Source organism: Platichthys flesus, chromosome 12 (assembly GCF_949316205.1).
Source record: "Platichthys flesus chromosome 12, fPlaFle2.1, whole genome shotgun sequence".
Classification (NCBI taxonomy): domain Eukaryota; kingdom Metazoa; phylum Chordata; class Actinopteri; order Pleuronectiformes; family Pleuronectidae; genus Platichthys; species Platichthys flesus.
In genome coordinates this window covers 3,001,543-3,028,955 of record NC_084956.1, presented here as the reverse complement: position 1 = coordinate 3,028,955, position 27,413 = coordinate 3,001,543, and the positions used below count along the sequence as shown (strand labels likewise).

Below are 27,413 nucleotides of genomic sequence, written 5' to 3'. Positions count from 1 at the left end.
AAATTAAAGCCCGACAGATTTTTGGGGACAGCTTCACTCCTCGATCACTGCTGCCCGGGCTCTGGATCCAAATGCTGCCAAAGAGATGGCGGCATCCATTCCTGGAACACTTTGGCTCAGTGTTTGAACGTTGGGAGGAAGTAGAGACACATCATTCATCTTTATTTGGTCTAAACTCTGACTTCACCTAAAACTAGAGCCTGACCGATATGTTTTTTGGGAATAATGATACCAATATTTGGTAATAAGAGTAAAAGTATTTAAAAAACACTGCCCAATATACTGTATAAGCTATATATTGATATTTACAGTTGACCACAAATTTACTTATTAATGTATTCATTTATTTTGAAATAACTATTAATACAAGACAGGACATGTTTATGACAGACAAAATTCTTTAGTCACTGAATCACAATGTGAAACCAAAATTTACCAGATCCAATGGAACCAAAGGAACAAACACATGAAGCTCGGTTCAGACTCTCAGCTCCTCTGACATCCTGGACTTTCAGACTCATCAACATCTTCTAATAATTCTACTTTTGAATTCAAGACATATTTAAGTTGAGCGTGAACCGTTATGAAGTGTAAATACTTGTGCTGAGCAGCGAGGAGCAGCGGTGACTTGTCTGTGTGTGTTTCGGTCTCAGATGGCCGGTGTCGAGTGCCTCTCTCCTGAGGTCTTTACTTCTCTCTGACAGCACGGCCGCGTGTCTGCGTGTCAGCGAAACCTCCTGCCGCCCTGCATGAGCTCCCGTAGGGCAATGAGGCTTCAAGAGCCGGGCTAACTGAATTTACTCCCCTCTGCACCACATACACACACACACACACACACACACACACACACACACACACACACACGTTCTACTACTGTACAGGATGAGGCACACAGTGAAAAACATTAATATTGTTTTTATTCTGCACCTGGATAAGAAATATGTAGTTTTACTAGATGTTGGCGTCCGGGGAGAAATCTCCAGAACAACATCTGACTCCTCACATACTGGAGAAGTTCAAGAACACATCAGGAGTACAGTTCAGGTCTGAAAGCCAGAATATATATATATATATCATATATATCATATATCCCAGAATAGATCAGTGAAGGTCAACATGGAACCACTACAACCAGATGCTGTACTGTATGAAAATAGATCTGCAAGACAAACAAGTTCATCCTCACATATGATCTCCAGGTTCCACAGGGGAGGTCTTCAGCCGTGTCTCCTTCTAATGCTCCTTGATTACCATTGACCCACTTTCACAGTAACCAGAGGAGACAGCTTCGCCCCAGTCACGTGGGAGGAGCCCCCCCCCCCCCCCCCCCTCAAGTCTGACTTCTGTTCGGGGTCATGTCCATTTGTCTCAGTAGATCTAATGATTTATACAAAGTGTATTCAAACAGAAAAACTCTGTAGAAACAATTCACAACGTCTTCTGGTTCCTGTTCACAGAGTTTCTGATTTTCAAGTGAGACGTTACCTGTGAGTTTCAGGTCAATGTGTTAACTTTGCATGAAGCAGCTCTGCACGAATACACAGCATGACAGAAACTCCTTCATTTCCTGACTCCTTATTTGACTCCTCACAGTGGAAATACTGCAGTGAACCTTAATAAAAACAAAGGTGACAGGTGATTTTCTTCCCATCATCGTCCTGCAACTGAGACTTTTTCCGACTAATCTACAGCAGAATTCAGCCTCAGTTCACCTGCAAACTGCTGCAGGCTGTGCTTCAGGGACCAAAGAAATAAGATCACCTCAAAATAAAATAATGCATCATATCCTATTTAATCGCCTAATTAAGGAGGTTTTCATCTGTTTGTTTGTCTGTCGATTGGAAACAACAGGACCTTGAGAGACAGGATGTTTTTTGTTTTATTTAAATTGGTACCGATCCACCCCAAAAAATCTGTATCCAGTGAATTTAAATTAATATATATATCTTATGTTTGATATTTGTATCGTTCTTTTAGATATTTCAAGCAACTCTGTCTTCCAAATTGTTCCCCAGGTCTTTTTTTATTAATTTCTCCACTGACACCAACGTCTGAGACATTTTAATTGAATCAGTGAGCTCCAGACGATTATGCTCGCCAAGACCCTCGAGTCAGTTTCCCTCGTTCGGGGCAGTTGTGATATTTCACACGTTATTGTTCACAGGGAGGGATGCTAACTTTACTGGTGCATTAAAAGATGGCTCCAGCTGTTTCCTTCCTGAGCATCGAGAGGCAGCAGCAGCGAGGAAACAATAACAAGCAGCTTTTAACAGCTCTCATAGCAGGGATACGTTTCTCAGACAATTTTTATTCTGTTTACATATTTACAGTTTCTCCAAGGATTTTAATTATTTCCGGCTTTTTCATCATTATGATATTCTCTTGTCCTGGCTGTCAATAAGAGTGGAGGGTTCTCTGCAGCGGGATGCAGACGTTTGAGGCAGATTGCTGGACGATTCTGTGTTGTGCTTCTTTGAGGTTTGTAACTGAAGGAAAGCTTTTCAGCTCAGGGGAGATAGTCGGCGTGAGACTGAATTTCTCACGTTGAGACGGGAACAACTCCTCTTCCTGATCGCTGCTCCCTCGTTTGGTCCAATAGGAGATGTTGACATAGGACTGAGGAGAGAAGAGAGTGGGTTTATTAGCAGATGCACTTGTCGAATCGCTGCAGCCTTCTAAACATTGGCTGTGTCCAAAATCCACTGTATGCACTATAAACAATGTCGCTAAGCTTTCAGACTGCACTATAAAACTGTCAATTCGCTATATAACAGACTATGTATTGATAAGTGAGTGATTTCAGACGTAGCCATTGGTTAAACCTTATATTCAGTTTTATCCTTCAGCTGCACGTCGTGGTGTTGAAACCTGTCCTCCTCAATCCACAGGACTTTACCAGACGTGACCGTGAGACACTGATATCTGACGCCGTTTTATCTCCGAGCAGCAAAATCATCCAAGTGCAAGTGCAACAAAGTGCCAGCGTTAATAAGTTCAGCCCGTCAGAGTTAATTCAGCCGCCCCCAGAGGCACATCAGCTTTTCCAGGGAACAAACAACCGTCTACTCAGCACATGTCAACATCAAATAATCAGCCGCTCAAGAATCCAGAGTTATCAGAGGAGGATTTGCTGTGTAGTTATTGACACGATGACCAGAGCAGGAGCACCTCAGTATCTCCAAACACTGTCTTCTAAACAGCCAATTACACGCTGGTGCAGAATCTGAGCTGAAAGCAAATGTGATTAACCGTGTTCCTGTAGCTGCAAACATCCTGACTTCACAGGGCAGGCTCACGATGTGCTGTAATGGAGATTATTTAGTCTGTAATTAACCTTCTTTATCTCAACTTACCGTGAATATTTCACTCCTCACGCTCTCGAGGAGGCCGTGGTTCTTGCCTCAGGCAGAAGAGGCCGAGCGTCGGTTCCCAAAGAATTAGATGGATCTGAATAGATAATTAATTATGATGATTCACACGTGTAGATTAGGCCTGAGGCAGCCTGGGTCTTTCATTTGGTTTTGATGTTTACTGATTTGAGTTCTTTGTCTTTAGCTTGTTTATCTCAGCGTCTCCAGGTCAAACTAAAGAAAGGGATTGTTCTACTTTACCTGTAGTGGAGGCTGGAATCAGAAATGTGATTCACGGTCACACGTACGCTAACGTAGCAATTGCAAAACTTGATGGGACCAAAAATATCCGTCATTTAAAGGCACCTGATTATTTCAAAAATCCAGATCCATGTATTGTTCCCTGTGAGTGTTCTCTCCTTCCTCCACTAAGTGGGGGTGTTGTCCTTCAGTGTTTAAATCATTTGTGTTGCAGAAACCTCCCCCTGTCGTGTGTTGTTACTCTGAAGTTCCTCCCCTGCTGATGTTGTGATTTCATTTTTCCCTCTTCTTCTACATCTCATGGCTCCACAGACACACTCGGCTCAGTGTGATGTCAGCAGCGAGTCCTTTCCATCACAGAGCAGGAGAATGAGGCCCCGCTCCTGTGAAGACGGGCTCTGGAGTGGACACGCAGCTTCCTGTAGAGCTGACAGATCATCTGGGTTCAACTCTCCCTCCCTGCAGCCACCACCCACTTTGATGTTATGTTTATGTCCCTGCAACAAGAGCAGGAAGAGAAAAGACCAGCGGCTGAGTGCGCACATTTGTCCAGGAGAGGATCAGCAGCATGAAATGGCAGCAAAGCAAAAAAAAAATCCTCGCTCTTGCTTTTTTCTGGGGAGCTGGATTTCTCTCCTGACATATAAACGTGACATTTAATCTGACATTTAATCACTAACCCTTAGCCTCAACCCAACATGAGCTAAATTCAAACCTGAACCAACAATCCATATCCCACTAATGAATCCAGAAATGCTGGTCTTTCCATCTTTCTGTTGGTTCTTTAGATTTTCTCAGCAGCCGCTCGTCCATTAACCTTCAGTCGACGCCTCGTTTCCTCTTCAGCAGCACATCCGCCACATCTGGAGTCGACAGGACCACAGCAGTTACCCCAACCCTCTCGTTTCATACATCTGGAGGCTGTGGCCTTTTCCACGCAAAACTTTTGTTTTACAGAACATCTCCATCCAGACGAGAACACAAACGCGACTAAAACACACAAACAAGCGTGTGTGTGGCCAGTAGGTGGCGACAACGCCTACACCAACGATTCCTTCCCAGGGAGGAATCCTTTGGTCCAGTGTTGTAGAAAAAAAGAGTATACTGCCGCCATATCCTTTGTTGTTTCTGGTGTGTGTTTATTACACAAAGCAAAAGTGGAAGTAAACTGTGATTCTGTCACTTCCCAAACGCTCCTAGAACATATTTTGTAAAAGTCTCAGTGTTGACGAACAACTCAAACCCTGAAGAGGAAGTTTGTATTGCAAAATATCCACATGCTTGTTTGTTTGTTTGTTTGTCACTGGGATTAAAATCTACTGAAGGGAATTCCACAAAACGTGCTGGAAGGACGGGACAAGGGCCAAAATGTAAATCGACCAAAACAGCAGTGGAACGAGGTGTTTGTTTGGCATTTCTACAAACTCTGGGCAGATTTTTATGTGTTTGTGTAATTTGGTGCAGATCCAAATATAAAATCTGGACCTGCCAGATTTAAATGTGGTTTCAACACGGGGCTGCTGGGCCTTGGTGGTGTTATCCACTGTCACTGTCACTCTACTTTGGGATGCTACACTGCTCCATCTATGCAGCTTCCATTTTAAAAGTCAAACTTGGCGGGTTTGACTGACATCACAGTGACATCACAGTGACATCACAGACTGCTGCTTCACTGCTTGGTAAATAGCAGCCATTACCTCCCATCAGGCTATTTTTTCTGCAGGGACGCCGCGCACCGCCGGACACATTTTGAATGGGCGTAAAACTGATTTAGTAGCACCTATAAATGGCGACTGACCTAAAATGACCATAACTCTTCCTCTGGCCTCCTTGTGAGGAGCGTCACGTCCTCGTAAAGGTCATTCAAGAGCACACATCAGTGGCTGTTTGTTGTTTACACAGTCGCTGGCTTCACAACGTCTATTTATTTTAATTTGATCAACATTTGGCTTCACCTAACAGAGACAGACACAGGGGGGGGGTGGATGCAGGAAGCTCATGCTGAGGCCCAGAATGCAGAAAGCCTGTAAACCCAGGGAATCTGTGATGAGCAGCATCTGCAGCAGAGCTGAGGAGCGATGTGGAGCTTTACAGACACCCTGTGGTGAACAGTGGGAACAGCAGCCACACTGAGGGCAGCGACACGACACCACCTGCACACGTCGACTGTGAAGCTGGCCACCAACGTCTCATTGGTAATATAAACCAAAGAGGAGGTGGGTCCAGATGTTGATGATACATCTGTCTGCACAATAACGTATAGAGCTGTAAATACACATGAGGGAGTGAAGAGGAGGATGTAGCTGCTGCTAAACTGATGCTACTCTTATGTCTAAGGTCAAATATTAACGATTGATTTGTTAAGTTTCATAGTTAAACATTATATATTGAGTTATATTGTCAGGGATAATTTTTCTGATTAATATAATCATCACATTTATCGATAGTTAGTTTAATCTATTTGAAATGATATTTTAAATCAAGACGAAACTAGAAATGTCTCTATATGCAAATAAGACAAGGGAACATACACATTTTCATCATGTCTGAAAAGGAGAAGAAAGAAGTGAAGACTTATTGAGTCCCACCTCCTTTCTTCAATATTCAAGGTTTACCACAAAATAAACATTCATGAGATCCGATTAAAATACCTTTAAAAAAAAAGAGTTGAAACTTTGAAAATTACCCGTGAAGCAAATGAGCAAGTTTCATTTTTGTTGAGATTTTAAACATCACACAAAAAACACCATGTGGCTGTCAAAGGTGAGGCAGTTTTTTTTATAAAACCAGTTTCTTACAAAATAAAAGTTTAAAAAGATCTGAATAAAAGAGTTAAAATAAATAAAATATTTAATTCTGTATCAAATATTTAAAATAAGGTAAAAGAGAAGAGTACTACGAATAAAATATATAGAGCTGTGAAAAGTAATGAAATTAAAATAAAACAAAATACAATGATGGTGTGAAAAGTTTCAGTTCAGATGAATTCCGTTGAATCTGTGTTTGTGTGTTTGTTGTGTTTGAGTTCTGAGGGAGTTCCCCACCTCAGGATCAATACAGTGATTATAACACTCGTGCATCAATTACAGCCACGGTCACCATGAAGATGAGAGCGGGGAGGGGGGGGGGGGGGGTGCTGGGGTTTCCTCTGGCAGACTGCAGGGATCGGAGGATTATCATCTGTGGCCGTCTCTCGCTCCGTCTCGCTCCCTCGTTCTCTGGCTGCGTGGATTCCTTTTATCTACAAGGTAATCAGGGCTTTACTGTGGTCTGTGTAACACACACACACAAACACACAAGCACACAAACATACACAAACACACAGAATGTATAAACTGTGAACCCAAACAGTCCTGTGTGTTATTGGCTCAAAGATTTAAAACACACAAACAGGGAGCGATAAAGCTGAATCAAATCTGGATATCCACGGGAACATTTCTGCACAAATCATGTTTGTCTCTGGTAAAAAAAACAAAACCACAATATAAATATGTTTCCTCGTCGCTGACCTTCTTTGCTCTTGGCTTTAAACAGCGCTGTGGGCATTTGGATTTCACCGGGGAGAGGGAGAGAGATATCAGAATGCAGCTGTACGTGTTTATCGAACACATTTTGGAGATGGATAATGATTCTAAAGGCCTCGGGGCAAAGTGGAAATTACATTTGGCTTCGGTGAAACTCTGAAAGTGACACTGGGGAAAGTGCTCTCTGGTTCCTTTGTCCTCTGAGGAGTTTTAAGACTGAGAAGAAACCACAACGATGGAGACTTGACTTTATAATCAATATAAGAAACTTTATTTACGTACAATTAAAACATGAAAGCACATCTTTTCTGCTTTTGTGTTTATTCTGTGATTGTATCGACCAAACTTAAATGTTACACTGGTGTGTGTGTGTGTGTGTCTGTGTGTGTTTCTGTGTCCTTTTGGCCCAGTCGGCTTTGTTCATTTGACTTCTAACATGTTTAATGTCTGTTCGTTAACTAACATCAGGATATTTTATATTATAAGCACATGTGTCGATATCTTGACAATAGTTATGTGATGTTTTAATGAAGAAGAATGTAACAGAACTTTTTGCCCAAAAATCTTTTTATTGTTTTCAGAACTTTTTTTTTCCTGGTTAAAGCACATTTTTCTATTTAAGATGTAGAAAATATTTTTTAGGAAAACAAATTGAATTTTCCAAAGGCAAATATAAAAAAGAATGCACCGTTACTGTGGGAATCAAACCCAACACACCCACACACACTCATTGAACCCCCTCACCAGGCCTGAACCTCCTTATCAGAGACAAACTTCCCATGAGGATCGGTGGCTCCGGCCGGCAGCAGGGCCAGGTACACCGGAGTGATAGCGCCCTCGTCTGGTGACTTGGGGGCTTTATCTCCAGCCATGTCGGTGCGCACCCATCCTGGACAGCAGGCATTCAGCAAGATCTAGAAACAAATACACAATAACCCGGATATTAGCCATAACACCAGAAAAATTGACAAAGATTAGAGGAAATTACCCTTACTTTAGAATTTACATTTATCATGAAACGTCCAATTTAACATTATTTAAATCTTTTGTTGAAGCAAACTAGTAGGATGTGTGTAAGCTGGAGGATTTGTTAGAGTTCAGTTTACCTTGTCGCTCGGTCTCTCCTTGGTCAGTTGACGAGCCAGGATCATGGTCAGAGTCTAGAAACACAAAGATGAAAAAGGTAGATCCATCACATTTTTTAAATGACAAATTGGGCATTTAAGAAGCATCTAGTTTCTTAAATCTTTGAGGCCCTGGTTTTTCCCGGTCTTATTAAACTGGACGGTTGAGAGGAGTGGTTTATACTGGTCGTACCGTCAGGCCGGTCTTGGACACGCCGTACGCCGTCTCGGGCCAGCCGCCCTGCTTGTGCTCGTTCTTCTTGGTGGCGTCCACGAACTGCTGCATCAGTCCCACCAGCTCGTCCTCAGTGATGTCCTCGCTGCGGAAACGCTTCTGGAGCTCCGGGCTGCACTGGGTCAGGGCGCGCTGGCCGACGAAGCTGGAGACGTTCACCACACGGCCTGGAAAAACAAAACACAACCCTCGCTGTGTGACTCTCCCAGTGTCTCTAACACGTCAAACTGAAGAACACCTGCAGACAGCTAGACTTCTATCTAACAGTTCAGAGTCCTCACCTCCGGCTTTGACGATCGGCAGGAAGTGAGTCAGCATGTCTCTGGTGGCGAAGAAGTTTGTCTTCAGCGTGACCTCCGCCTGGACCGCGAAAGGAGTGGTGTCAGCCCCTGAGGAGAGGGAGGGTAATTAGAGTGTATATGTGACCTCCCCCACTAATAACATGACATGGTTTCCAGTATTTATTTGTGTGTCTGCCTCCAGTGAAGCACACGTGTGATTCATCAGCGTGTAGTTCTGATCTGACCTTTGAATGCGATGCCAGCGTTATTGACGAGGACGTCCACTCCTCCGTACTTGTCCTTGAAGTAAGCGGCGGCGGCGGTGATGCTGCTCAGGTCGTTGATGTCCAGCTGGTGAAACATGGGCTTCAGTCCCTCCGAGGCCATAGACGCCACGGCCTCCTGGCCCCGCCCCCTGGAACGTATAGGGTCATTTTAAAACTGGACCGACAACCTCACACAGAAATCAAACTGTTAAAATACTAACACGACCGAAATGTACTTTGGGAATCAAACGTAAGTGAGAAATGACACTGAGGCGAGGCGGGGGGGGGGGGGGTGCAGCCGACCCGGTCTACTCACTCGTCTCGGGACGTGAGGTACACGACTCCTTGGTACTGTTTACAGAGCGCTCGGACAATGGCCAGGCCGATGCCCTTGTTACTGCCCGTCACCACCGCGACCTTAGTGGACATGTCTGCACAGAGAGAGAGAGAGAGAGAGAGAGAGAGAGAGAGAGAGAGAGAGAGAGAGAGATTAGAGTATGAATAAAAAGTCTTTATTAAAACATAAAGGAAACATGCATTACACATTAAGCACACAAGCAGTTTTCAGCCGTGTGAAAAACACAAACACTTGCACAACTTCGTCTGAATAGATGCTGAGTCACTCCGCTCGCCATGCTGAAGGGCATATAGATTGAAGGGAGATTTGCTGAGTCATGGTGACAATCCCAGCGAGAGAACAGGGAGAAATCCAAATTTCATCCAGTTTCATAATCCAAGATAATTAAAAGGTAAATCAAGGCCAATTTAACTCTGAACAGTTATTTAGTTCATTGCAGTGACACAGTCAGATCTGTGGTAACTGTACTGACATCGTGTTACACACTGATATGAAAACAGATTTAGCAAATCAAGCTGTAGGATTATTATCACATAAGTATATTTAGACATACACAGTAGTAACAAGATGAAATGTTCACATCACAAGTTCCTTGTTTTCATCGTTTTAAACTGAACAACTTTGTCTGAATAGATCCCGAGTCACTCCATGCTGGTGGGCATAGATTGGAGGGAGAGAAAAAATTTGCTGAGTCATGGTGACAATCCCAGGGAGAGGACAGGGGGAAATCCAAATTTCATCAATTTTCATTATCCAAGAAAACTAAAAAAGGTAAGTAAATAAAAGAGATGATACAAGTTTAATGTTTTAAAATAGTCTGTTAAATGTCCAAACAGCTGGAATCTGGATCTGAATACATCAACATGCAGATGTTTCTAACTACAATAAGACAATTTAAGTCTAAACAGTGATTCAGTTCGTTGCAGTGACACATTCAGATCTGTGGTAACTGTATTGACATTAAGTCGTGTTACACACTGCTATGAAAACAGGTTCAGCAAGTCAAGCTGCGGGATTATTATCATATATAAGTATATTTAATCATAAACAGCAGTAAAAAGTCGAAATGTTCACATCACGAGTTCCTTGTTTCCATCGTTTAAAACTGAGGTTTGAACCTTTCACCCGATTCCAGTTGCATAACACTTTTTTCACACACGTTCAATCAAAACCAGTTAAATCCACATTTCCCCAGTGAACAACTCGCTGGGTTCGTACCTGAGGAGGAGGAGAGGGTTCTTACTGTGAGCTGAGGGATGAGGAGCTGCTGAATCTGCAGAGAAGAAGTGAGGAGCTGCAGGAGAACGACGGGAAAGAGGAGAGCAGCTGCAGGAGGTGGAGGAGGAGGAGGAGGAGGCTCTGCGCAGCGTCACCGCGCACACCCGGAAGTAAACACTCTGACCACGTGGGCGGGAGAAGGCGTCGCCGCGCTGGGCTGATGTTTAAAAAAAAAAGATTTTGATAATTCCAAGGTACTGAGCTTTTATTTTTACTTTATTTAATTCACAGCTACTAAATTGACAAATATTCGTTACTCTGTGTTGATATGTCCGTGAGAGCGGTGCATGATGGGAGTGTTTTAGGGTTTAACCATGTGACTAGGACAGACAGTTCGAGCACCAGTGAATGTCAGGTGTCCAGTGTGTCCAGTGATCGGTGTCTTAACTGGTTTAATTTACCTTTGTCCATGTGAAGTTGTGTTAAATGTGTGTGTGTGTGTGTGTGTGTGTGTGTGTGTGTGTGTGTGTGTGTGTGTGTTTTGCCACCACAGGGGGTCACAGCTTCATGCGGGGTCATGAGGGGTCATAGCCATCGAGCTGGACGAGCTGCGAGGAAGAGGAGGCAGAAATGTGAAAGCTCCGTCCAGTCAGGTAGAAAAACATCTGTTCCAGCCCTGTGTGGTGTCACTGGTGTCCCTGCTGGTGTCCTCCATCACTTGTCTCACTCTATGTCTCTCTCTCTCTCTCTCTCTCTCTCTCTCTCTCTCTCTCTCTCTCTCTGTCTGTCTCTATCTCCTCAGTCTCTCTGTGTCATCAGCTCCAGTACGTGAGGCTCATGAAGTTTCTCCACCAGCGAGGATTCACCTCACACCTGTTGCAGCCGGCTCTCTTCACCGGTACGACTCTGGTGTCCCACATTCTACTTTGATGCTGTTGTATACATGTGGGCTAAAAAATGTCATCTACTCAATAAATACCTAAAGAACATCCTGTTATTTTCCTGTAACTATTCGACTAGTATGACCATGACAAGGGTTTAAATTTAATTGAATTATTTGCTGTGATAAAATTTGAAACATTAAAGTAAATATAACTGCAGAAATCTTTCTAAAGCTTCTGTTTCTCTGTCCGTGCAGACACAGGTAGAGGACTGCAGACCCTCAAAACTATAAAGGTGAGCAGGCTTATGCAGTACTAATATATCAGATTTATATATAAACAATTATGTTAATGTTTTAAAAGTTTAAAAGTTTACTTAGACCTTCATGAACATCTGTAATAGGCATAAACTTTACAGTTTACCCAACTCATTTACAGTCATGGCTTACTGTGATTGTGTTCAGTAAAAATGACTTTTTAACAATGAGTGTTATTCAAGCTTAACGGACTCTTAATGACTTCTGACTTGATCAGGGATTTTGACGCCCAGTCGGAGCGTTATGCGTTTCAATGCTTCGTGCAGATATTAATAATCTGTCCTGGATCGAGTGCTGAGCTTCAGTTGTGTAGAAGCATGTGAGCTGTGTTTTAAATATCTCTTCTCTGCCTCAGCCCGGCCAACTCGTCATTTCTCTGCCCGAGTCGTGTCTCCTCACAACCTCCACTGTCCTCATCAGCGACCTGGGGCCGTTTATCAAGAGGTAAACACTGGAACACACCGTCTACAAATCTACAAACAGTAGATGTTAAGTATTATATCTCCTTTAATATCAGTAAGATGAGAATCAGAGAATCATCTGAGCTGTCTCTGTTTTCCTCTGCAGCTGGAAGCAGCGTCTCTCTCCCCTGGTGGCTCTCTGTGCGTTCCTCCTGTGTGAGCGACACAGAGGAGAAGCCTCTCACTGGTTCCCCTACATCGCTGTGCTGCCTCCCAGTTACACCTGCCCAGTCTACTTCACAGACGACATTGTGAGGCTTCTTCCTGCCTGTGTGCGGAGCAGGGCCTTCGAGCAGAGGGAGGCGGTACGAGAGCTCCACTCCTCCAGTCGGGACTTCTTCAGGTGAGTTTGGGACAAAGGTCGCTGAAGCAAGTTGCTCAGGTTGTGTGAGGGCGTGTGAAGGTGTGTGAGGACAAGTTTGTGCAGATGTGACATGACTTGCAGGTCTTGAGATTAAATCTTTGTGATTGAGAATCAGTATCTTTAGATAAAGCTCTTTTAAACTGTGACATTGCAACACTTCCTCCAGTGACGTGCAAACATTAACCTGGTGCTTGACAGGTTGTTTAATGTTTGTGGAGCACAGGGCAGCTGGAGACCATCCCAGCAGCTGACACTGGGCAGGTTGTACGTTTAGCACAGGGATGATATACAGAGACAAACCATTCACACTATGCAGGCACAGCCAGAACATGCAAGGGACAGTGGAGGAGAAAGTCTGAATTGTAATCCTGGTGCATTCCTGCAGAGCCGCTGCCAGTCGAGAGCTCAGGACATTCATAAGACCATAGAAACGGTTGAATGAAGGAAACAAAGCATTCCAGACACACCCTGTTTTTTATATACTCGGGGACTAATACAGATAACAGAAAACAAAGATTGTGTATTTAAAATGGATACTCAGAGGTTTTAGCTTTTAATCTGCCAGGAGCCGACAAACCTGTAGACGAACCCGTAGACGTCTTTTCTCCCAAGTGCAACGAAAACGTTAATTGTTCAACCAAACCTAACGTGACCTCCTCACAGAAAGTTAATATTTCATTTGACACAATGAGAGAGAACACTCCAGGTCACATATCTGCAAAATACAACACAATGAAGACTTTACACATCACCGAGGCGACATCATAACAAAAGTCATACAACAAATATACTATATGTATTTGTGCATATCTCGAAACATGTGATTCTTCAGAGCAGCTCAGTCGTCCTCAAACTGTAAGTGATTCTTTTTGCTCCAGATCCCTGCAGCCAATCCTGAGTCTGCCTGTGGAGGAGGTGTTCACATATGAAGCACTGAGGTACACACACACACACACACACACACACATACTCCAGTTGTACTTTATTGTAGAGGGGGACAGGTTTCTTTATTGGGCCGATCAGATCAGCAGATATGAGCCTTTCACAGACATATTTGTGTGTTTGCCGCCATTAAAACGTTTACTAACAGAATAAAAAAACGTTTATTTCTTATTCGATGTATTTCAGTGTGTTCATGTTTCCTTTTAACATGTTATGAAAAAGTGCTAATTATTTTTAAATATATATATATCAGTCCCCAAAAAATCCATATTAATCGAGCTAGTACACTTATTTTAATAAATGATTTTATAGATACAGATCTCTCCACTGTAACGTTGTATGACGGTGAAAAGGCTTTTAGACAGAAACATGTTGGACTGTTGTTCTCTCAGTTTATCTGTTGTCCTCTCTCCTCCAGGTGGGCGTGGTGCAGTGTCAACACACGCTCCGTCTTCATGTCCCACCCGTCCAGCAACTTCCTGTCCGGACAGGATGTTTACGCTTTAGCTCCCTTCCTGGACCTGCTCAACCACCAGCCTGACGTGCAGGTAAACTGCAGTGTGATGGAACAGTGAGAAGGATGGATGACTCAGCAACGAGTTTTGAAAATCCCATGAAATCATTTTGTTTTTGGTTTCCAGGTAAAAGCGAGTTTCAATGACGTGACGAGATGTTATGACATCAGGAGCGTCTCCGGGACGACGCGCTACCAGCAGGCATTCATAAACTACGGTTCCCATGACAACCAGCGCCTGTTGTTAGAGTACGGCTTTGTCGCCCCCAACAACCCGCACAGTGTGGTGTATGTAGACACAGGTAAAGTGTAGACGTAAAGTACTGTTTGTGTATTTGTGGCTGAAGCAGCTCCAGGCAAAACCGTTTTTCAGTTTGTGTGTTTGAGATGTTTTACTTTGACACCAAAATATATTTCTGATAATGTATTACTACGATAAACCTTACACTGTATTTGTGAGTAAATAAAGAGAGATTCAAGTCGTTAAATATTTTTTTATTTAAAATGTTATCCCTGTATGTTTGGATTCCTCAGATCTTCTCTGTGACGTTTTAAGAGGCGACAGGAGTTTGATCCAGAAGATGAAGTTTCTTCAAGAGAACAAACTGGATCAGTGAGTGACTTTTCACTAATATTTCATTACTATTATGTATAGACACCTTTCATACACAAACCATGACAGTAGTATCACTGCTATTACAGAAGAATCATATAAAGTGTTTTCTCATTTAAAGTCTCTAGCTCACATTCGGTCCTCTTTTATATTTTGGTTCGTTGGCAAGTTTCCCATCTCCTGAAAGTTTCCCTGCGTGAAAGTTCTGGAAAGAGTTTAGTTAAGTTTTTAAATGTATTTAATAAACCTCCTCTTGCTCTTCCCTTCGATCAGGAACCTGACCGTGTCCAGTGACGGCCTCGGTTGGAGACTGATGACGGCTCTCAGGCTGTTGTCCATGCCTCAGTCACTGTAGTAAGACACACACACACAAACACACACAAACAAACACAAAAGGTCCACGTGTTTATTCTGCTTTAACTCTGTGTGTGGTTCTCACAGTCACCAGTGGAAGGCAGTGTTGCTCGGCCAGGCGGTGGGTGAAGAGAGGGAGGAGTGGAGCGTCCGCACGGCCGAGACGCTCTGTCAGCGACTTCTACAGGACACACACACCGCTCTGGATAAGGTGTGTGAACGTGCACACACACACACTCAAACAGTGATGCATCACATGACATGATTTGTGTGTGTTTGTGTGTGTAGATCTCCGTCCTGCGGCAGCAGTGTGACCAGTCCGTCAGGGAGCAGCTTGACGTGGTCCAGTCACTGCGACAGGAGGAGAGGTGCATTCTGGGATGCTGTCTTGAGGCACTGCGAGTCATGATGACACAACCAGACGAACCGTTGCCATGCCAACCTGATGTTGACACTGTAAGGTGACATCTGATTGGTGCGCTTGTCCGCTCGCTGCAATCGATGTTAATATCACTGGATTAACTGGAGACGCTGGCCGGTCTCCATGTTCCTGTTCTGCCTGTCGACCAGTGCGGCTGACAGAAGCTGCAGGACGTCCTGTGATCAGGTTTGATTCCTGCCACGCTGTGAGACAGTGGGACATTCACAAGGACCATCATCTGAGCCAAAGGTCACAGACACAGTTTACCAGGATGACTCCTGTTTCCCTCTGGACTCATGTAAAACAGAATCGTGAGCAAATAGAGGAAAAGAAGAAAACAACATAAGGCAGATCTGTCAGAAAGAACTGGAAATGTTTTAATTGTTTTTATTTATTAATGAAATGTCACAGTACAGTAATAAAAAAAGATCTCTCATTTCCAAGAGTTGAATTGGATCCTTCAAGTAAAGTAACACCACACAAGACTTGTTATGACAGCAACATAATTTGAAATTCCTGTTATATTATAAATTGAGATAGAGCGTTAGCCTTGGAGGAGGAATCTGCTCTCTGAGCATCCATCTTGTGTAAAGTTTGTGTTCATTGAGTTATTTAAAGGTTTATGGATTCACCGAGAAAAATAATATGACAAACAGTGATCACAGAGGCCTTGATATGAGTCACATGAAATCACACAATCACATGCTGGATGTGAGAATTAGAGTGTGAATGTGTATTTGAAGGAAAACCCATTCATATGAGTTCCTGTGTCTCAGTGTTGAAAAGACGACTTAAGCTTTATCTCTTCATCTTCCACATGATGTTCGTTCTGACTTGTTTTCGTGTTTGAATCAGTTCATTCATTCGGTTCATTGAACTAAACGTTGCCTCAGATCTCAACAGAATTACTCAGAGTTGAACAACTGCTTTTTTCTTCTGCCGACGCTGGACCGTCTCCATCGCGACTGTGGCTTCGTAGATAGACACTGCCTCCTCCGGCTGAGGTCTGCAGACACAGAGTGACACCAGACTTTGGATTGGATTTGGTTCGATTATAGTGTGTTGATCTGTGTGTGGGGGGGCGATAAGGCCAGGTGGTGCTGTTTCTGGGTTTACCTGAGAACTCCAGTTGACATCTTCTCCACGATGTCCTTCAGAATATCTGTTAATAAAGGTTGTTAAAGACCTTAAAGCCGACAGGAGCCTGATTGTGTTAGTTTTGTTTTGACATTAAACACTCGGAGCACACAGAGGATACGGAGGTAGCGTCCTTGCTGAGCTGAGGAAGCCGTCCACACTTCAGGGTTGAGGAACGACACAGAGGCTGATTTGAGATGCAGTAATCTGCAGTCTGGAGGATCCAGCTGTAAAATACATACCACAGAACTTTAAAAACCACAGGTGCTTTCAAAGAAACAGGCTGAATTTGAATTAATACAAATTACAAATGTATTTTAATATTGGGTTTAGTCTTGATCTGACCTTGTTGATGCTACGCTGCTCATATCTTAACTATATGGCTTATTGGGAATATATTTGAATCTAAACCTAATCTAAAATGACCTTAACACTCAATTGTTAAATATAACTGGTGATTTTAGAGACAGAGATGATATGAAACACAACAGTAAAAATGCAGCTTCGAGGTCTGACTCTCGCTCACCTGCAGGTCTTGGTGGGATGTGACCCAGTGCCCCCCCACTGCCAGCGCACTGATGATGTCATGTTTGTGCAGGTGTAGTTTCATCTCCTCTGATTCCTCCTCTTCAAGCAGATGAACTGCAAACACAAACACAGCTCCGGTGTCAGGACGGTCAGATGAAGGAGAAGGAGCCTTTGTGTGTATAAAACCATGTTTACGTGTTGACTGTGTTTTTACCTCCTGAGTCGATCACTATATCCACTCCCAGTCCTCCCGTCTCCTCCAGCACCAGTGGCAGCAGCTCTGCTGAGCCGTTATAGACGGGAATGACTCTGGCTTCAAACACAAACCAATGATGTCACAAGCCACTCCAGTTCATTAGAATACACTTAAACTGTTTCCTCCTGTCTACACCACAAATCTGATCCAATGATATCAATCGACCTTTTATACTATTAGAATATAACTCAACCATTTCCATTCATTTAGTTTGATTATGAAAGTAACACACAATTTAAATGCTCCAGTAAATGCGTAGTTATTACACAGTTACACAACCAGTTTACTTAATAATAATTAGAAATGCATTGAGGAAGCAGGTAAGTCTGTTAGAAAGGTGGAGAGAAAAGATCTCACCTAATAAAGGATCCTGAACGCCTGAGGAACACATGACGGTGAGGACACAGAAAGTTAAGATGAGAAGGTTTAAATCAGAGTAAAAAGCATTAGATGATCAGCAAAGTGAAGATTGTTATAATAGCTGATGTGATTTTTTTTAGAACATTTTGTTTAACGCACACAGAAAGGTTGTGTTACAGATAATAGAGCAGATACAGACCTACGCTGGGTCGAAGCTGCTCCAGGAAAGTTTGATTTTGCGGCGAATGCGACGTCGTCAGAACCTTCACTCCGTGGTAACAGGCCAGCTGGGTGACCATCAGGCCAAAAGACTGAGGAGGGAGAGGAGATGAGCTCGTTGAAAAACACACGAACACTGAAACTCAGGCAACGCTCAAATTCCTAGGTTTTTGGTATTTATTTCTGAAAGGAGGAAACATGAGGAGGAGAAATGCGGCTATGGTCAGATGATGCATTTTAATACTTTAATACAAAGACACATGATTCTTTAGTTGTTTTGTTAACGTACACTTGCTCCGTCCACGACCAGGAGTGTGTGTCCGGCTGCCATGTGAGCATGTGTGTGTAGAGCAGTGTAAGCACACAGGCCGTCACGCAACGCTGATGCAACACACACAGAGCTGAGCTTCTCTGGCTTCTGAACTGGATGACAAAAACAGAAATATACACACATGTTTAATTTCATTCTGCCTTCATGGCATCACACTTTGCAGCTGTGTGTGTGTGTGTATTACCTAAATAGTGTTCTTCTACGTCAATGACATCACAGAGTCCAGAGCACGGGGAGTCCAAGGGAAGCACACCTGGAGGAGAGGTGTGGTAAGACGTGATAATATACTGTACAATAAAGTAAACCAGCAGAGTGAAATGACTACTGGGTTCCATCTTTCCTGAACTGGGTCAGAAAAATAAAGTTTCTTACCGACAACCTCGTCCTCAGGCTGGAAAAATGTTACTTTGGGTCCCACTGAGGAGAGAAAACAGACAATCACACGGGTTAAACCTCTGCTGACCCCCGGTCTGTGAGGACTCTCAATATTTATCATGTGTGTTTGCAGTTTTACGACCTTGCAGGACGACCCCGGCCACCTCTCTGCCGACAGGAATCAAATCTCTCTGGATGCCGACGTCAGCGAGCAACTGTGAGCAGCGAGGAGACGAGGCAGCAGTGACAAAGACGCTCATACTTTCAGTGATTCATTTCACCGTGTGATTTAAGTTGAATTCAGTGGCTATCACTGGTCTTAGTTAAAAGTACCTTGAGGTCCAGTGGGCTGAGTCCACATGCCTTCACCTGAACTCTGACCTGATGGCTGCCCAACATATCTGGAAGAGTCTGCAGAGAGAGAGCAGGACACAAACTGTCAGGCAGAGAATCAGCTGTAAACCAGGGAGACAACATCAGCTGCACGGGGCAAATGTCCCATATAATTGTTTTATTACAGATAAAGAAAAGCACTTTGTAAGACATACAATATGGATCATTCAATCCTGTCTTCCTCTGAAGAAACACTGTCACACTCAATCTACCACAACTGATTTGATTTGATACATGTCAGAATCAGATTTATTGTCTCTTCCATATGGGAGAGAAATGTCACATCAGACACACATTTAAGAGCAGAGACACAAACTCAATAACAGAAAATAATGAAAGCAGAGAAACTTATGATAAAGAGCAGACGCATATATTTAAAAATACAAAACCTAAAATTAAATAAAACGAGAATACCACATTAAAATAAAAACAAATTGAAAAACAGAGACACACATTAAAAAAGCAGAAACATACTACAAAGGCTCAAAGATAAACATGATGAAAAACAGAGCAACATATTTTAAAACAGGAAATAAATTAAAGACCAAACAGAACATTGTGCAGATCATGGACTGTAAATCATCTTTGTGTATAGACTGTGTGGCTGATGCATTCATGAGAGCAAATAAAAATAACTTGACTGCAATGTTATAGTTTATTACTTATGATAAAGCCTGGAGGTAAAAACCCAAACTCACCATTTCCTGAATGACGAATTTGGGCTGCGCGTCACTGACACCAGCTCTGCAGAATAAACCCTTCATGCTGTTTCACTGATAGAGAAGCTCTCGATGATAAAACTCCTTATTACAATATTTGTTATTTATTTTCTCCTGAAGAAGACGCTGCTGCTGCTTCCGGCTTCAAATCAGCTGATCTGCCACCTCGTCTTCTTCAGTGGCGAGTGGTATTAATACGTGTTTCAACACCGCCCCCTGTAGGATGTTGTGTATCACTACATCTCAAAGGTACCATACATACAGTGACTAAGATAAGATAAGTTAAAACTTCATTGATTAACACACCGGGGAAATCCAGGTGTTACAGTAGAAGGAAGGTCACAAGAGAATAAAAGGCAATAGAATACAACATTAAAATTAAATAAAACAAACAAACAAAAAATATACACCAAATATACACCTTTCACTGTAGTGAATTATATCGAGATAATTTGATTATTATAATGATGTATCAGTATGTATGTGGCACTATGGTGTCGTAGTTCATGGAGATAATATGTTTGCTTTATGTATAAATGTATTACTTTCTAATCCAATCTAGTCTAATCTATGAAAAGCATTGTTATTATTACATTTAATCTACTGTTGTATGATTTTAATGTAAAAACCTTCTTAAAAATCTGAAAAGTAATGACAGTGCAATCTTCAGGCTAATACAGTGATGACATCAGTACAATATTTGCCTCCTGAGTATTAGAAAATGAAAAGTACAGGTGTTTTATTTTAGTGTGGTGTCAGTTTCCCATCATATGAAAATAAATCTGGGACCTTATATTGTTATCATGTTAACTTTCCCTCTATTCATTCACTTTATCCTATTTTCTGTGGCTTTATGTGCATTTATCTGTCCTCTTCCATCTGAAGCACAGATACATTGTTTTTTACAACATATTTATTAGTTTTTGGTCAATTTTGATAAACAAACTGTTTTGGGGATTTTGTTTCATTCTGTGCACTAACCAGCAGAGGCGCTGTTCCCCTAAACGTCCCCGTGTTCCAGGCAAACCGACGAGTTCTCGCGATATCTCAGCGCGGACTAAGTGTTTGCTCTGCGCTGACATCTCGCGAGACTTCCGTGGCGTTACCCCATTTTCCAACCTTCCCTCTCAGTCGCTCGGAATTTTCGGCTCCGGCGGAGAATCGCCGGAAAGAGGTCGAGGCGATAAAAACGGGTCCGGGATCGGGAGGAGAAGCCGAAGCAACGACTCCGGGGCTTGGACGCGTCCACACACAGCGAGCTGCTTCCCGCGGGGCTTCATCATGGAGGCTGAACTATGACGTGAGTGTGTGTGTGTGAGTGTGTGTGTGATGTGAGAGACGTTAGCTGGTTAGCTCGCCCTGCTAGCTAACAACACCAGCTACCATCAGCTGCTAACTGTCACATTCATAGACCTGCTTTAAATCACTGGACGAGACCAGGAGCTGTGGGGCGATGCTAACCATCTACAGCTAACAGCGGCTAGCTAACATACCATCGAGATCAATCACTGCCTCTGCACTGACTGGGAGCAGCCTGGAGTCAGCTGTGGTTACACCTTAGCTGTGGGAGCAGCTGGGAATAAGAGGGTGACTCTACAGTCGTCCTGAGGTGTTTCCTCAGTCAGTGGTGGATGCTTCCTCACTGAGATTTGATTTGCTTAACGCGAGGGGATCCCCAGCTGCTCCCACAGCTCCCTGCACGGTCCTCCCACCTCCCACTGGGTCGCCTGATGGAAGCAGAACACCTGCACGGTGTGGGGCAGTAACTGTGCAGCAGGTCAGTTAGTTTCAGTTTGTCTAACAGACGTTTTACCTGAAAGAGGAGCTCGCTCATCCTCATCCTGCCTGAGGTCAGGTGTGCTTCCACTGAGGACCACTGACCTGGTTTCCATGGTTACGTGGATGCTGTCAGGTCTTCTCCCAGGTGGGAGGAGTGGGAGGATTACAGGTGTAAACACTTTGTCCAGTGAGTAAAAGTACACACAACGTTAAGTTTTGTTGGGCCACCAAAAGGTCTCAGTACTGCACGTGATCCAGCGACAGAGTTAACCCCTGTCTCTGAAGTGAATACTTTCAAAATTACCTTCTGAAGCTCAAAGACACATTTTTTTGCAATGTCTGTTTTTCCTGAACTTCTCCTGAAGGTAACACCAGCGCTGGAGGAATCAGTTTTTTACTAAAGTAAAAGTATTGATACCACACTGTAAAGGTACTCAGTTACTCTAAGAAGTCGTTCTGACTCGAAATAATCAAGTAAAAGTACTCTGCAGGAAAATGAACCTGTGGTTATTATACTGTTATACTAAATATTGTATATTAGATGATTATTACTCATGCATTAATGTAGAAGCAGCATTTTACTGCTGCAGTTGGTTGAGGTACAGATCATTTTAACTACTCTACATATGCAACTATTAGATATGGTCATTATCGATCAATCAGCTGATTGTTCGCTTGATTTATTGATTATTTAATTTGTGAATATTAAGAGAGAGAAATGTCGTGACAGTGTCAAACGCGTCACCTTGACCTGGGAATGTCCACGTTGTTATTAGTGCATAAAACGGTCCCAGTGTCCAGGCTGGTGTCAGTGACAGCTGTTGTTTTGAAGTCGGCTGTATTGTCTTTGTAATACTGACCAGTCAAGAGACAGACGTGTCTCATGCATTACTTTGCAAAGCTTTGTGTTTTACCCATGATTTGTACTTTGTCTTCTCTAAAGGCAGCTAGTATACGATGTGAGCTCCAAAAGTAAAATGGTCTGTGACACATTTTTATACAGGCAGCATCGGTTTCATTTCAAGCAAACAGAACGCGCACAGAGTTCCGTTGTCAATAATGTTTTATGGTTCTGAGATCCGGGTTTGCGGACTAATTTACATCCTCTCTATAATCAAACACTTTAGTTTAGAGAAGACAGTTCAGGAGTTCACCTGCTCAGTCAGGGTTCAGTGAGTTCAGCTGTGATCAGGGGCGTGACTTTGTTTCCCTGCGTCAAATGACCTATAAATCAGGACAGCGTAATACAGTTTGTTCCAACCTCTCCCAGGGCTGCGTTCAACTCAGTTTGTTTCATTCAAGTGGAGCGGCTTCAAAAGCCTGAATTCATAATCTTATCCACCAGAAACAAAGGCAGTGTGTTGGTAAACAGGCTTAAACAAGCTCTGTGGATCAGGCAGTGAACCCATCTGATAGGTTTAGAGTTCTTGATCCTTATTACACATCCACATTCATTTTCAACATCATGACCTTGAATCTTATATAGAGAGGCATATCATTTCCAGGCTTTTCAAAGGTCGTTTAGCTGATTTTGACCTTTAATTATAATTAATTTATGATGATTAGATTCACTGTCAGTTCACCTGTTTATTAACAACAGTAGAAAAGTCCAGGTTGTGCCGTTTTCCCCCCCATTTTAGAATTTATTATTATTTGCGCTGACCGTAAAAGCCAGTTTTTCCTCCCTACAATGACCAGGGGATGAAAGCATTTACACCAATCTATGAATATTTGTTGTGTTGTCGTTTTCCTTGTAATACAAGCAAGCTGACTATAACCCCATGACCCTAATTTCCCCCTGTGCTGTGTTTCAGATTTCAGTATTATACACTTGGGTAATGCTAACATTAGCTTTTGCTCTGGAGGCTGGTGAGCATGTTAGTGAGGAGGGATGGGAGGAGGGAGCAGGAGGGAAGGATGTAGTGATGCAGGAGGGGCTGATGGAGAGACTGCAGTGGAATGTGTGTGTGTGTGTGTGTTTGAGGCAGAGGGTGTGTGTTAAAGTAAGTGTGTATGTGTTGGTGTACAGATGTGGCAGTTATTAATACTATCACAATACACAGATAATGTATGGGTGCTTAGAACTGTCCATTAATCGTCATCATGTTTTAAAAATTGCTTTAAATGAAATTACCAGTATAACAAGGTCCCAAGGTGTACTCTTCAGATGACTTTGAGAAACAGTCCCAAAAAAACAAAGCTGTTCAGTTTATAAGAATTATAACAATACTCAAATGATAGGAAAAAGTGTGATATAGTTCAGTGATATACTGAACAAAACAGGTGATATATTTTTTTAATTGGATTGTGTGTTTAATTAACATTTATCATAATCATATTGATAATCATATAATGAATCGTCTGTCAGTCGTATGAATTGATCAACTGACTCATTATTTCTGCTCTACTTCAAACCAGAACAATGGGGCATCTGGTGCATGAGATTCTAGGGTTTTAGTCCTCAGCACATTTTGCTAAATAAACAGTTGTTTTGTGCATTTAAAGGTTTATTTTACTATTTCATAATTGGTCGAATTTCATCCCAAAGTTATTTCGTAATGTCATCAAGGCCAGAGGGTTTGGTGTGACGTGGCATCACTAACTTCTTACACTGTTGAACAGCAGTTAGGGATCAGTGTTGGTCAGGCTCATGGACACAGTCGACTGAAGAGTTACTGACAGAGCAAACAATGGATTTATAATCATTATAATTTCCACCCTGCTGCTCATATAACTGAATCACTTTCGTTTAATATTTAATCTCAAACTGTTTGAGAAATTATACTTTAACTCCCAATGGAATAATAAATTATGATTTATAAATCCTTAATCATCTCAATGCATTTTGATGCATCTTAGTTTTTGGTTCCCCTGTTTTCCTGCTGTCTATCCTGGAGTGTTTTAATTGTGGGGTGTACATTTCTCTGTTTGCTCCAAGTGCCTCCATAACAGTATGTTGCCTCTTGCTTGAGGGTTATCTATTTGGCATCAATAGCATTTTTCTCTCAACTCGGGCTGAACATGTGCAGCGTGGTTTCATATGTTTAACACTCTCCGGTCCTGGGATGCTTTATTTCATTTTGCCTTTGTTGGAAAGGTGAACTATCAATGACGCTTGTTCCTTTGCGTCAGAAATTAGCTTTTTAAACATGCTGCACTGTTCTTAAATGTGTAGACTGGGTATTTTTACTCTGATTGAGAGAAGCATGTTCTCTGTTACACTGGAGGAAATCTAACTAAAGCTGCTTGAGGCAAATTGGCAGCATCAAAAAACGCAATCTGCAACGCGACAGACCTTTTTCCTGGAATGAGCAGTACAACCCAGATAAAGGATTTCAGATAGAAATGAAGGGAATTGTGTATTTAAGTATTCAGCATTGTTTACGAGTATTGTGTAATCAGTTGATTGACAGTTTCCCCAAATTCATTGATGGAAGAAGTGAAAGAAGTGTGTCGGAGGGGTCAGCAGGAAATTGAGGGGGAGGGGACAGAAAGAGAAGAGAGTCTGAACACTAATCTGTATCATGTTCTGAGGCTGTGCGTGCGTGCGCGTGTGTGTGTGTGTGTGTGTGTGTGTGTGTGTGTGTGTGTGTGTGTGTGTGTGTGTGTGTGTGTGTGTGTGTGTGTGTGTGTGTGTGTGTGTGTGTGTGTGTGTGTGTGTGTGTGTGTGTGTGTGTGTGTGTGTGTGTGTGTGTGTGTGTGTGTGTGTGTGTGTGTGTGTGTGTGTGTGTGTGGAGCTTAAACAGGCATCTGCCACAAGCCTTGATAACAGACCGACACTCCAGTAACATCCCAATGCTCTAATTATACAGACTAATCCCACAAAAACAATGTACAGAGGGAAAACACACACGATGACAAAGGAAATGGACGGAGTACGGTTTCAACAAAGAACTATTAACGATACAACTTTTAATCAATGGACCATTGATGTTTCACTGGAGTTTACAATTAGTTTGATGCTGGATTCACCATTTCTACACATTGTTAATCGTGTGTTGTTTGCTTGCGTCAACATTTTTATGCAAGTCATGAGTTTGTTGTTTGCTCTGACCTGAGGTATCGTGGTCAATCTCGGAGCCCATCAGCCATCGTCCGACAATTCAATTAGCCTCTGCGGGCAACGAGCAATATTTCCAGGCTCCCGGTGTAGACGGTGGTTATCCGGGGCAGGACTCCATCTTCCCTCCTCCGCACACAGTTTACAGTCCCACTATTTTTCTTTTATCACACAAGTCAAACAGCCAAACGTCTTTTAGGTGTTTTATGTCCAGATGACAGTTTGGGTAATATCTAATAATCAATATTTCACGATTCCTTTCAGTCCATGTGTTTCACCTCATTCGCTCTCCACACAGTCTGAATCACAGATTTCAACTTGTTAAGCTGTCTTTTGAAAACTTTGTTCAACTTGACATCTCATTAGATTGGAATTCTTGTTGTCAGTTCACCTGAGGATAACACTCTTCGCTGCAGTGTCCCTCCTTCACTCATTCCCATAATTTTCCATTCAACTGTGGCTAAACTCACATGTTTCAACGTAGCTGACAAGTGAGTTGAACGTCTCCCTTTACTGGTTTAGTTTCATTTAGCTCAAGATCGACAGAAGCTGCTCAACTGCTTCAAAATTCTCTCACTGGCATTCGTGAAAGTGTGTCCCTGTTTGTGGAGGGTGGGCTTTGTTCGTCTGACCTAGTTAAGCTGGCTACTTTGTCCTCCCACTCTGATGGTAATGGGACACACACACACACACACTCCTCAGTAGGCCAAGAACAAATTTCAACCGAAGAACTAGTCCCAGTGAACATGTCAGAGTGACTGTTTCTGGAATAGGACAGTTGCAGTTTAGTTTTGTGATGGCCTGAGCACTGTGGCGTGAATTCCATCCAACATCGTGGCTGTGCCAAACATCTGAGAACTAAATGTTTCAGTCTGATACGACAGGGATGTGAGGAAACGGCCCGAACTGACCCTCAAACTGTGTTTCTCCTCAGCCGCCAGCGAGAAAACCTTTGCTTACATCACACTTGTTAAGAAACTCTGCAACCCACACGTAAACTCACACACCCTGATTAACTCCATGTCTGTTGCAATGTGTGTCAGATTATTGTTATGGGTTGTCTGCTGGTCACAGGGAGGCAGGTCTGGATGTGATTAACATACCTCGACTAGGGCAGAGGTATGTCACACCCACACACACCCACACACACTCACACATACAGTGTGTGGGTGTGTTATTGTGAGGGCGTCGAGCACGGTTTTAGTTCATATTAATTTACACACATTTAAAAGAAATATCATCTTTATTGTATTTTCATCATATGAAAGAATCCCTCTAGGAAATGTAAAAGAAAGATGGTTTTCCAACACATCAGATGCTCAGATACTTGTGTCTCTTTATAAAACCATCACCTCAAAAACCCAATTTCCCTGTTTTTGTGTCTTTTATTTTGTAAGTCAACAGTATGTAGCGTCTGAAAGGAATTCCGACTTTAGAAAGACTCCAGCAGAGTGACCCTGAAGTGATTTTGAGAACAAGCGAGCGGCTCGGGCAGCCTGCCCTGCATAAATAAAGGTCTGCTGCCCTGTTGACATGCACAAGCATGGCTGACACATGGCCCAGTTTCCTGTGGAGTCTGAAACCAGTTTATTGAGGCAGAATCAGATGTCTTAATGTTTTTCTCCCTTTTTCCCCTTCTAGAATGAACCAGAATAAAACACGTAATGTGTGTGCCTGATGTAGAACAGTTTATTTTCATGCTTTCTGTTTTTCTGAGTGCATCCAAACAAACCTTCAAGGTGGAGCAGCCATAATCCTACAAGGCTCAATGA

The 27,413-nt window shown here is 42.7% G+C and overlaps 4 protein-coding genes across 10 annotated transcripts in view; 2 read left to right on the top strand and 2 right to left on the bottom strand.

Moving 5' to 3' along the window:
• Positions 1–7,383: 7,383 nt before the first annotated feature.
• On the bottom strand, positions 7,384–10,767 carry cbr1 (carbonyl reductase 1). 2 transcript variants are annotated; one of them, XM_062400802.1, is made up of 7 exons: positions 10,618–10,767; positions 9,358–9,472; positions 9,021–9,190; positions 8,776–8,883; positions 8,453–8,661; positions 8,242–8,295; positions 7,384–8,049 (listed from the first exon to the last, which is right to left on the bottom strand). In XM_062400802.1, exons 2-7 carry the CDS (start codon positions 9,468–9,470, stop codon positions 7,876–7,878), a joined length of 828 nt encoding a protein of 275 aa, XP_062256786.1. In that variant the 5' UTR covers positions 9,471–9,472; positions 10,618–10,767; the 3' UTR covers positions 7,384–7,875. The 2 variants fall into 2 exon arrangements, with proteins under 2 accessions (XP_062256786.1, XP_062256787.1); XM_062400803.1 differs by having other exon boundaries at positions 10,643–10,761.
• Positions 10,768–10,795: 28 nt separating this feature from the next.
• Positions 10,796–15,922, top strand: setd4 (SET domain containing 4). Its single transcript, XM_062400799.1, has 13 exons — positions 10,796–10,871; positions 11,171–11,270; positions 11,420–11,515; positions 11,756–11,793; positions 12,171–12,259; positions 12,383–12,619; positions 13,519–13,578; positions 14,001–14,130; positions 14,224–14,398; positions 14,631–14,709; positions 14,983–15,063; positions 15,151–15,274; positions 15,352–15,922. The coding sequence occupies exons 2-13, from the start codon at positions 11,195–11,197 to the stop codon at positions 15,526–15,528; spliced, it is 1,362 nt and encodes a 453-aa protein (XP_062256783.1). The 5' UTR covers positions 10,796–10,871; positions 11,171–11,194; the 3' UTR covers positions 15,529–15,922.
• Positions 15,839–19,954, bottom strand: cryzl1 (crystallin, zeta (quinone reductase)-like 1). Of its 2 annotated transcripts, XM_062400800.1 has the most exons (13): positions 19,782–19,954; positions 19,024–19,101; positions 18,833–18,905; positions 18,688–18,732; positions 18,500–18,568; positions 18,274–18,407; positions 17,965–18,076; positions 17,763–17,783; positions 17,364–17,462; positions 17,148–17,263; positions 16,743–16,848; positions 16,601–16,646; positions 15,839–16,490 (listed from the first exon to the last, which is right to left on the bottom strand). In XM_062400800.1, the coding sequence occupies exons 1-13, from the start codon at positions 19,845–19,847 to the stop codon at positions 16,394–16,396; spliced, it is 1,062 nt and encodes a 353-aa protein (XP_062256784.1). In that variant the 5' UTR covers positions 19,848–19,954; the 3' UTR covers positions 15,839–16,393. The 2 variants fall into 2 exon arrangements, with proteins under 2 accessions (XP_062256784.1, XP_062256785.1); XM_062400801.1 differs by lacking the exon at positions 17,763–17,783.
• A 971-nt stretch (positions 19,955–20,925) lies between these two features.
• Positions 20,926–27,413, top strand: part of itsn1 (intersectin 1 (SH3 domain protein)) — a 36,901-nt gene continuing 30,413 nt past the window's right edge. For all 5 annotated transcript variants that reach the window (XM_062400558.1, XM_062400559.1, XM_062400560.1 and 2 more), the window contains exon 1: positions 20,926–21,102. The gene's annotated coding sequence lies outside the window, so the exon portion shown is untranslated. The remainder of the gene's footprint in view (positions 21,103–27,413) is intronic.

What these genes read in the sequence shown, in the direction of transcription:
- cbr1 (XM_062400802.1), bottom strand. Translation starts at nt 9,470, where the DNA reads ATGTCCACTAAGGTCGCGGTGGTGACGGGCAGTAACAAGGGCATCGGC. An exon ending in TACCTCACGTCCCGAGACGA is followed by an intron (nt 9,191 to 9,357) that starts GTGAGTAGACCG and finishes TATACGTTCCAG; the next exon opens with GGGGCGGGGCCAGGAGGCCG. An exon ending in AGGAGAGACCGAGCGACAAG is followed by an intron (nt 8,050 to 8,241) that starts GTAAACTGAACT and finishes ATTTGTTTCTAG; the next exon opens with ATCTTGCTGAATGCCTGCTG.
- setd4 (XM_062400799.1), top strand. Translation starts at nt 11,195, where the DNA reads ATGAGGGGTCATAGCCATCGAGCTGGACGAGCTGCGAGGAAGAGGAGG. An exon ending in TGAAAGCTCCGTCCAGTCAG is followed by an intron (nt 11,271 to 11,419) that starts GTAGAAAAACAT and finishes CTATCTCCTCAG; the next exon opens with TCTCTCTGTGTCATCAGCTC. An exon ending in TGTGGTGTATGTAGACACAG is followed by an intron (nt 14,399 to 14,630) that starts GTAAAGTGTAGA and finishes TGGATTCCTCAG; the next exon opens with ATCTTCTCTGTGACGTTTTA.
- cryzl1 (XM_062400800.1), bottom strand. Translation starts at nt 19,847, where the DNA reads ATGAAGGGTTTATTCTGCAGAGCTGGTGTCAGTGACGCGCAGCCCAAA. An exon ending in TCAGCCCACTGGACCTCAAG is followed by an intron (nt 18,906 to 19,023) that starts GTACTTTTAACT and finishes CGCTGCTCACAG; the next exon opens with TTGCTCGCTGACGTCGGCAT. An exon ending in TCAGCAAGGACGCTACCTCC is followed by an intron (nt 16,647 to 16,742) that starts GTATCCTCTGTG and finishes CTTTATTAACAG; the next exon opens with ATATTCTGAAGGACATCGTG.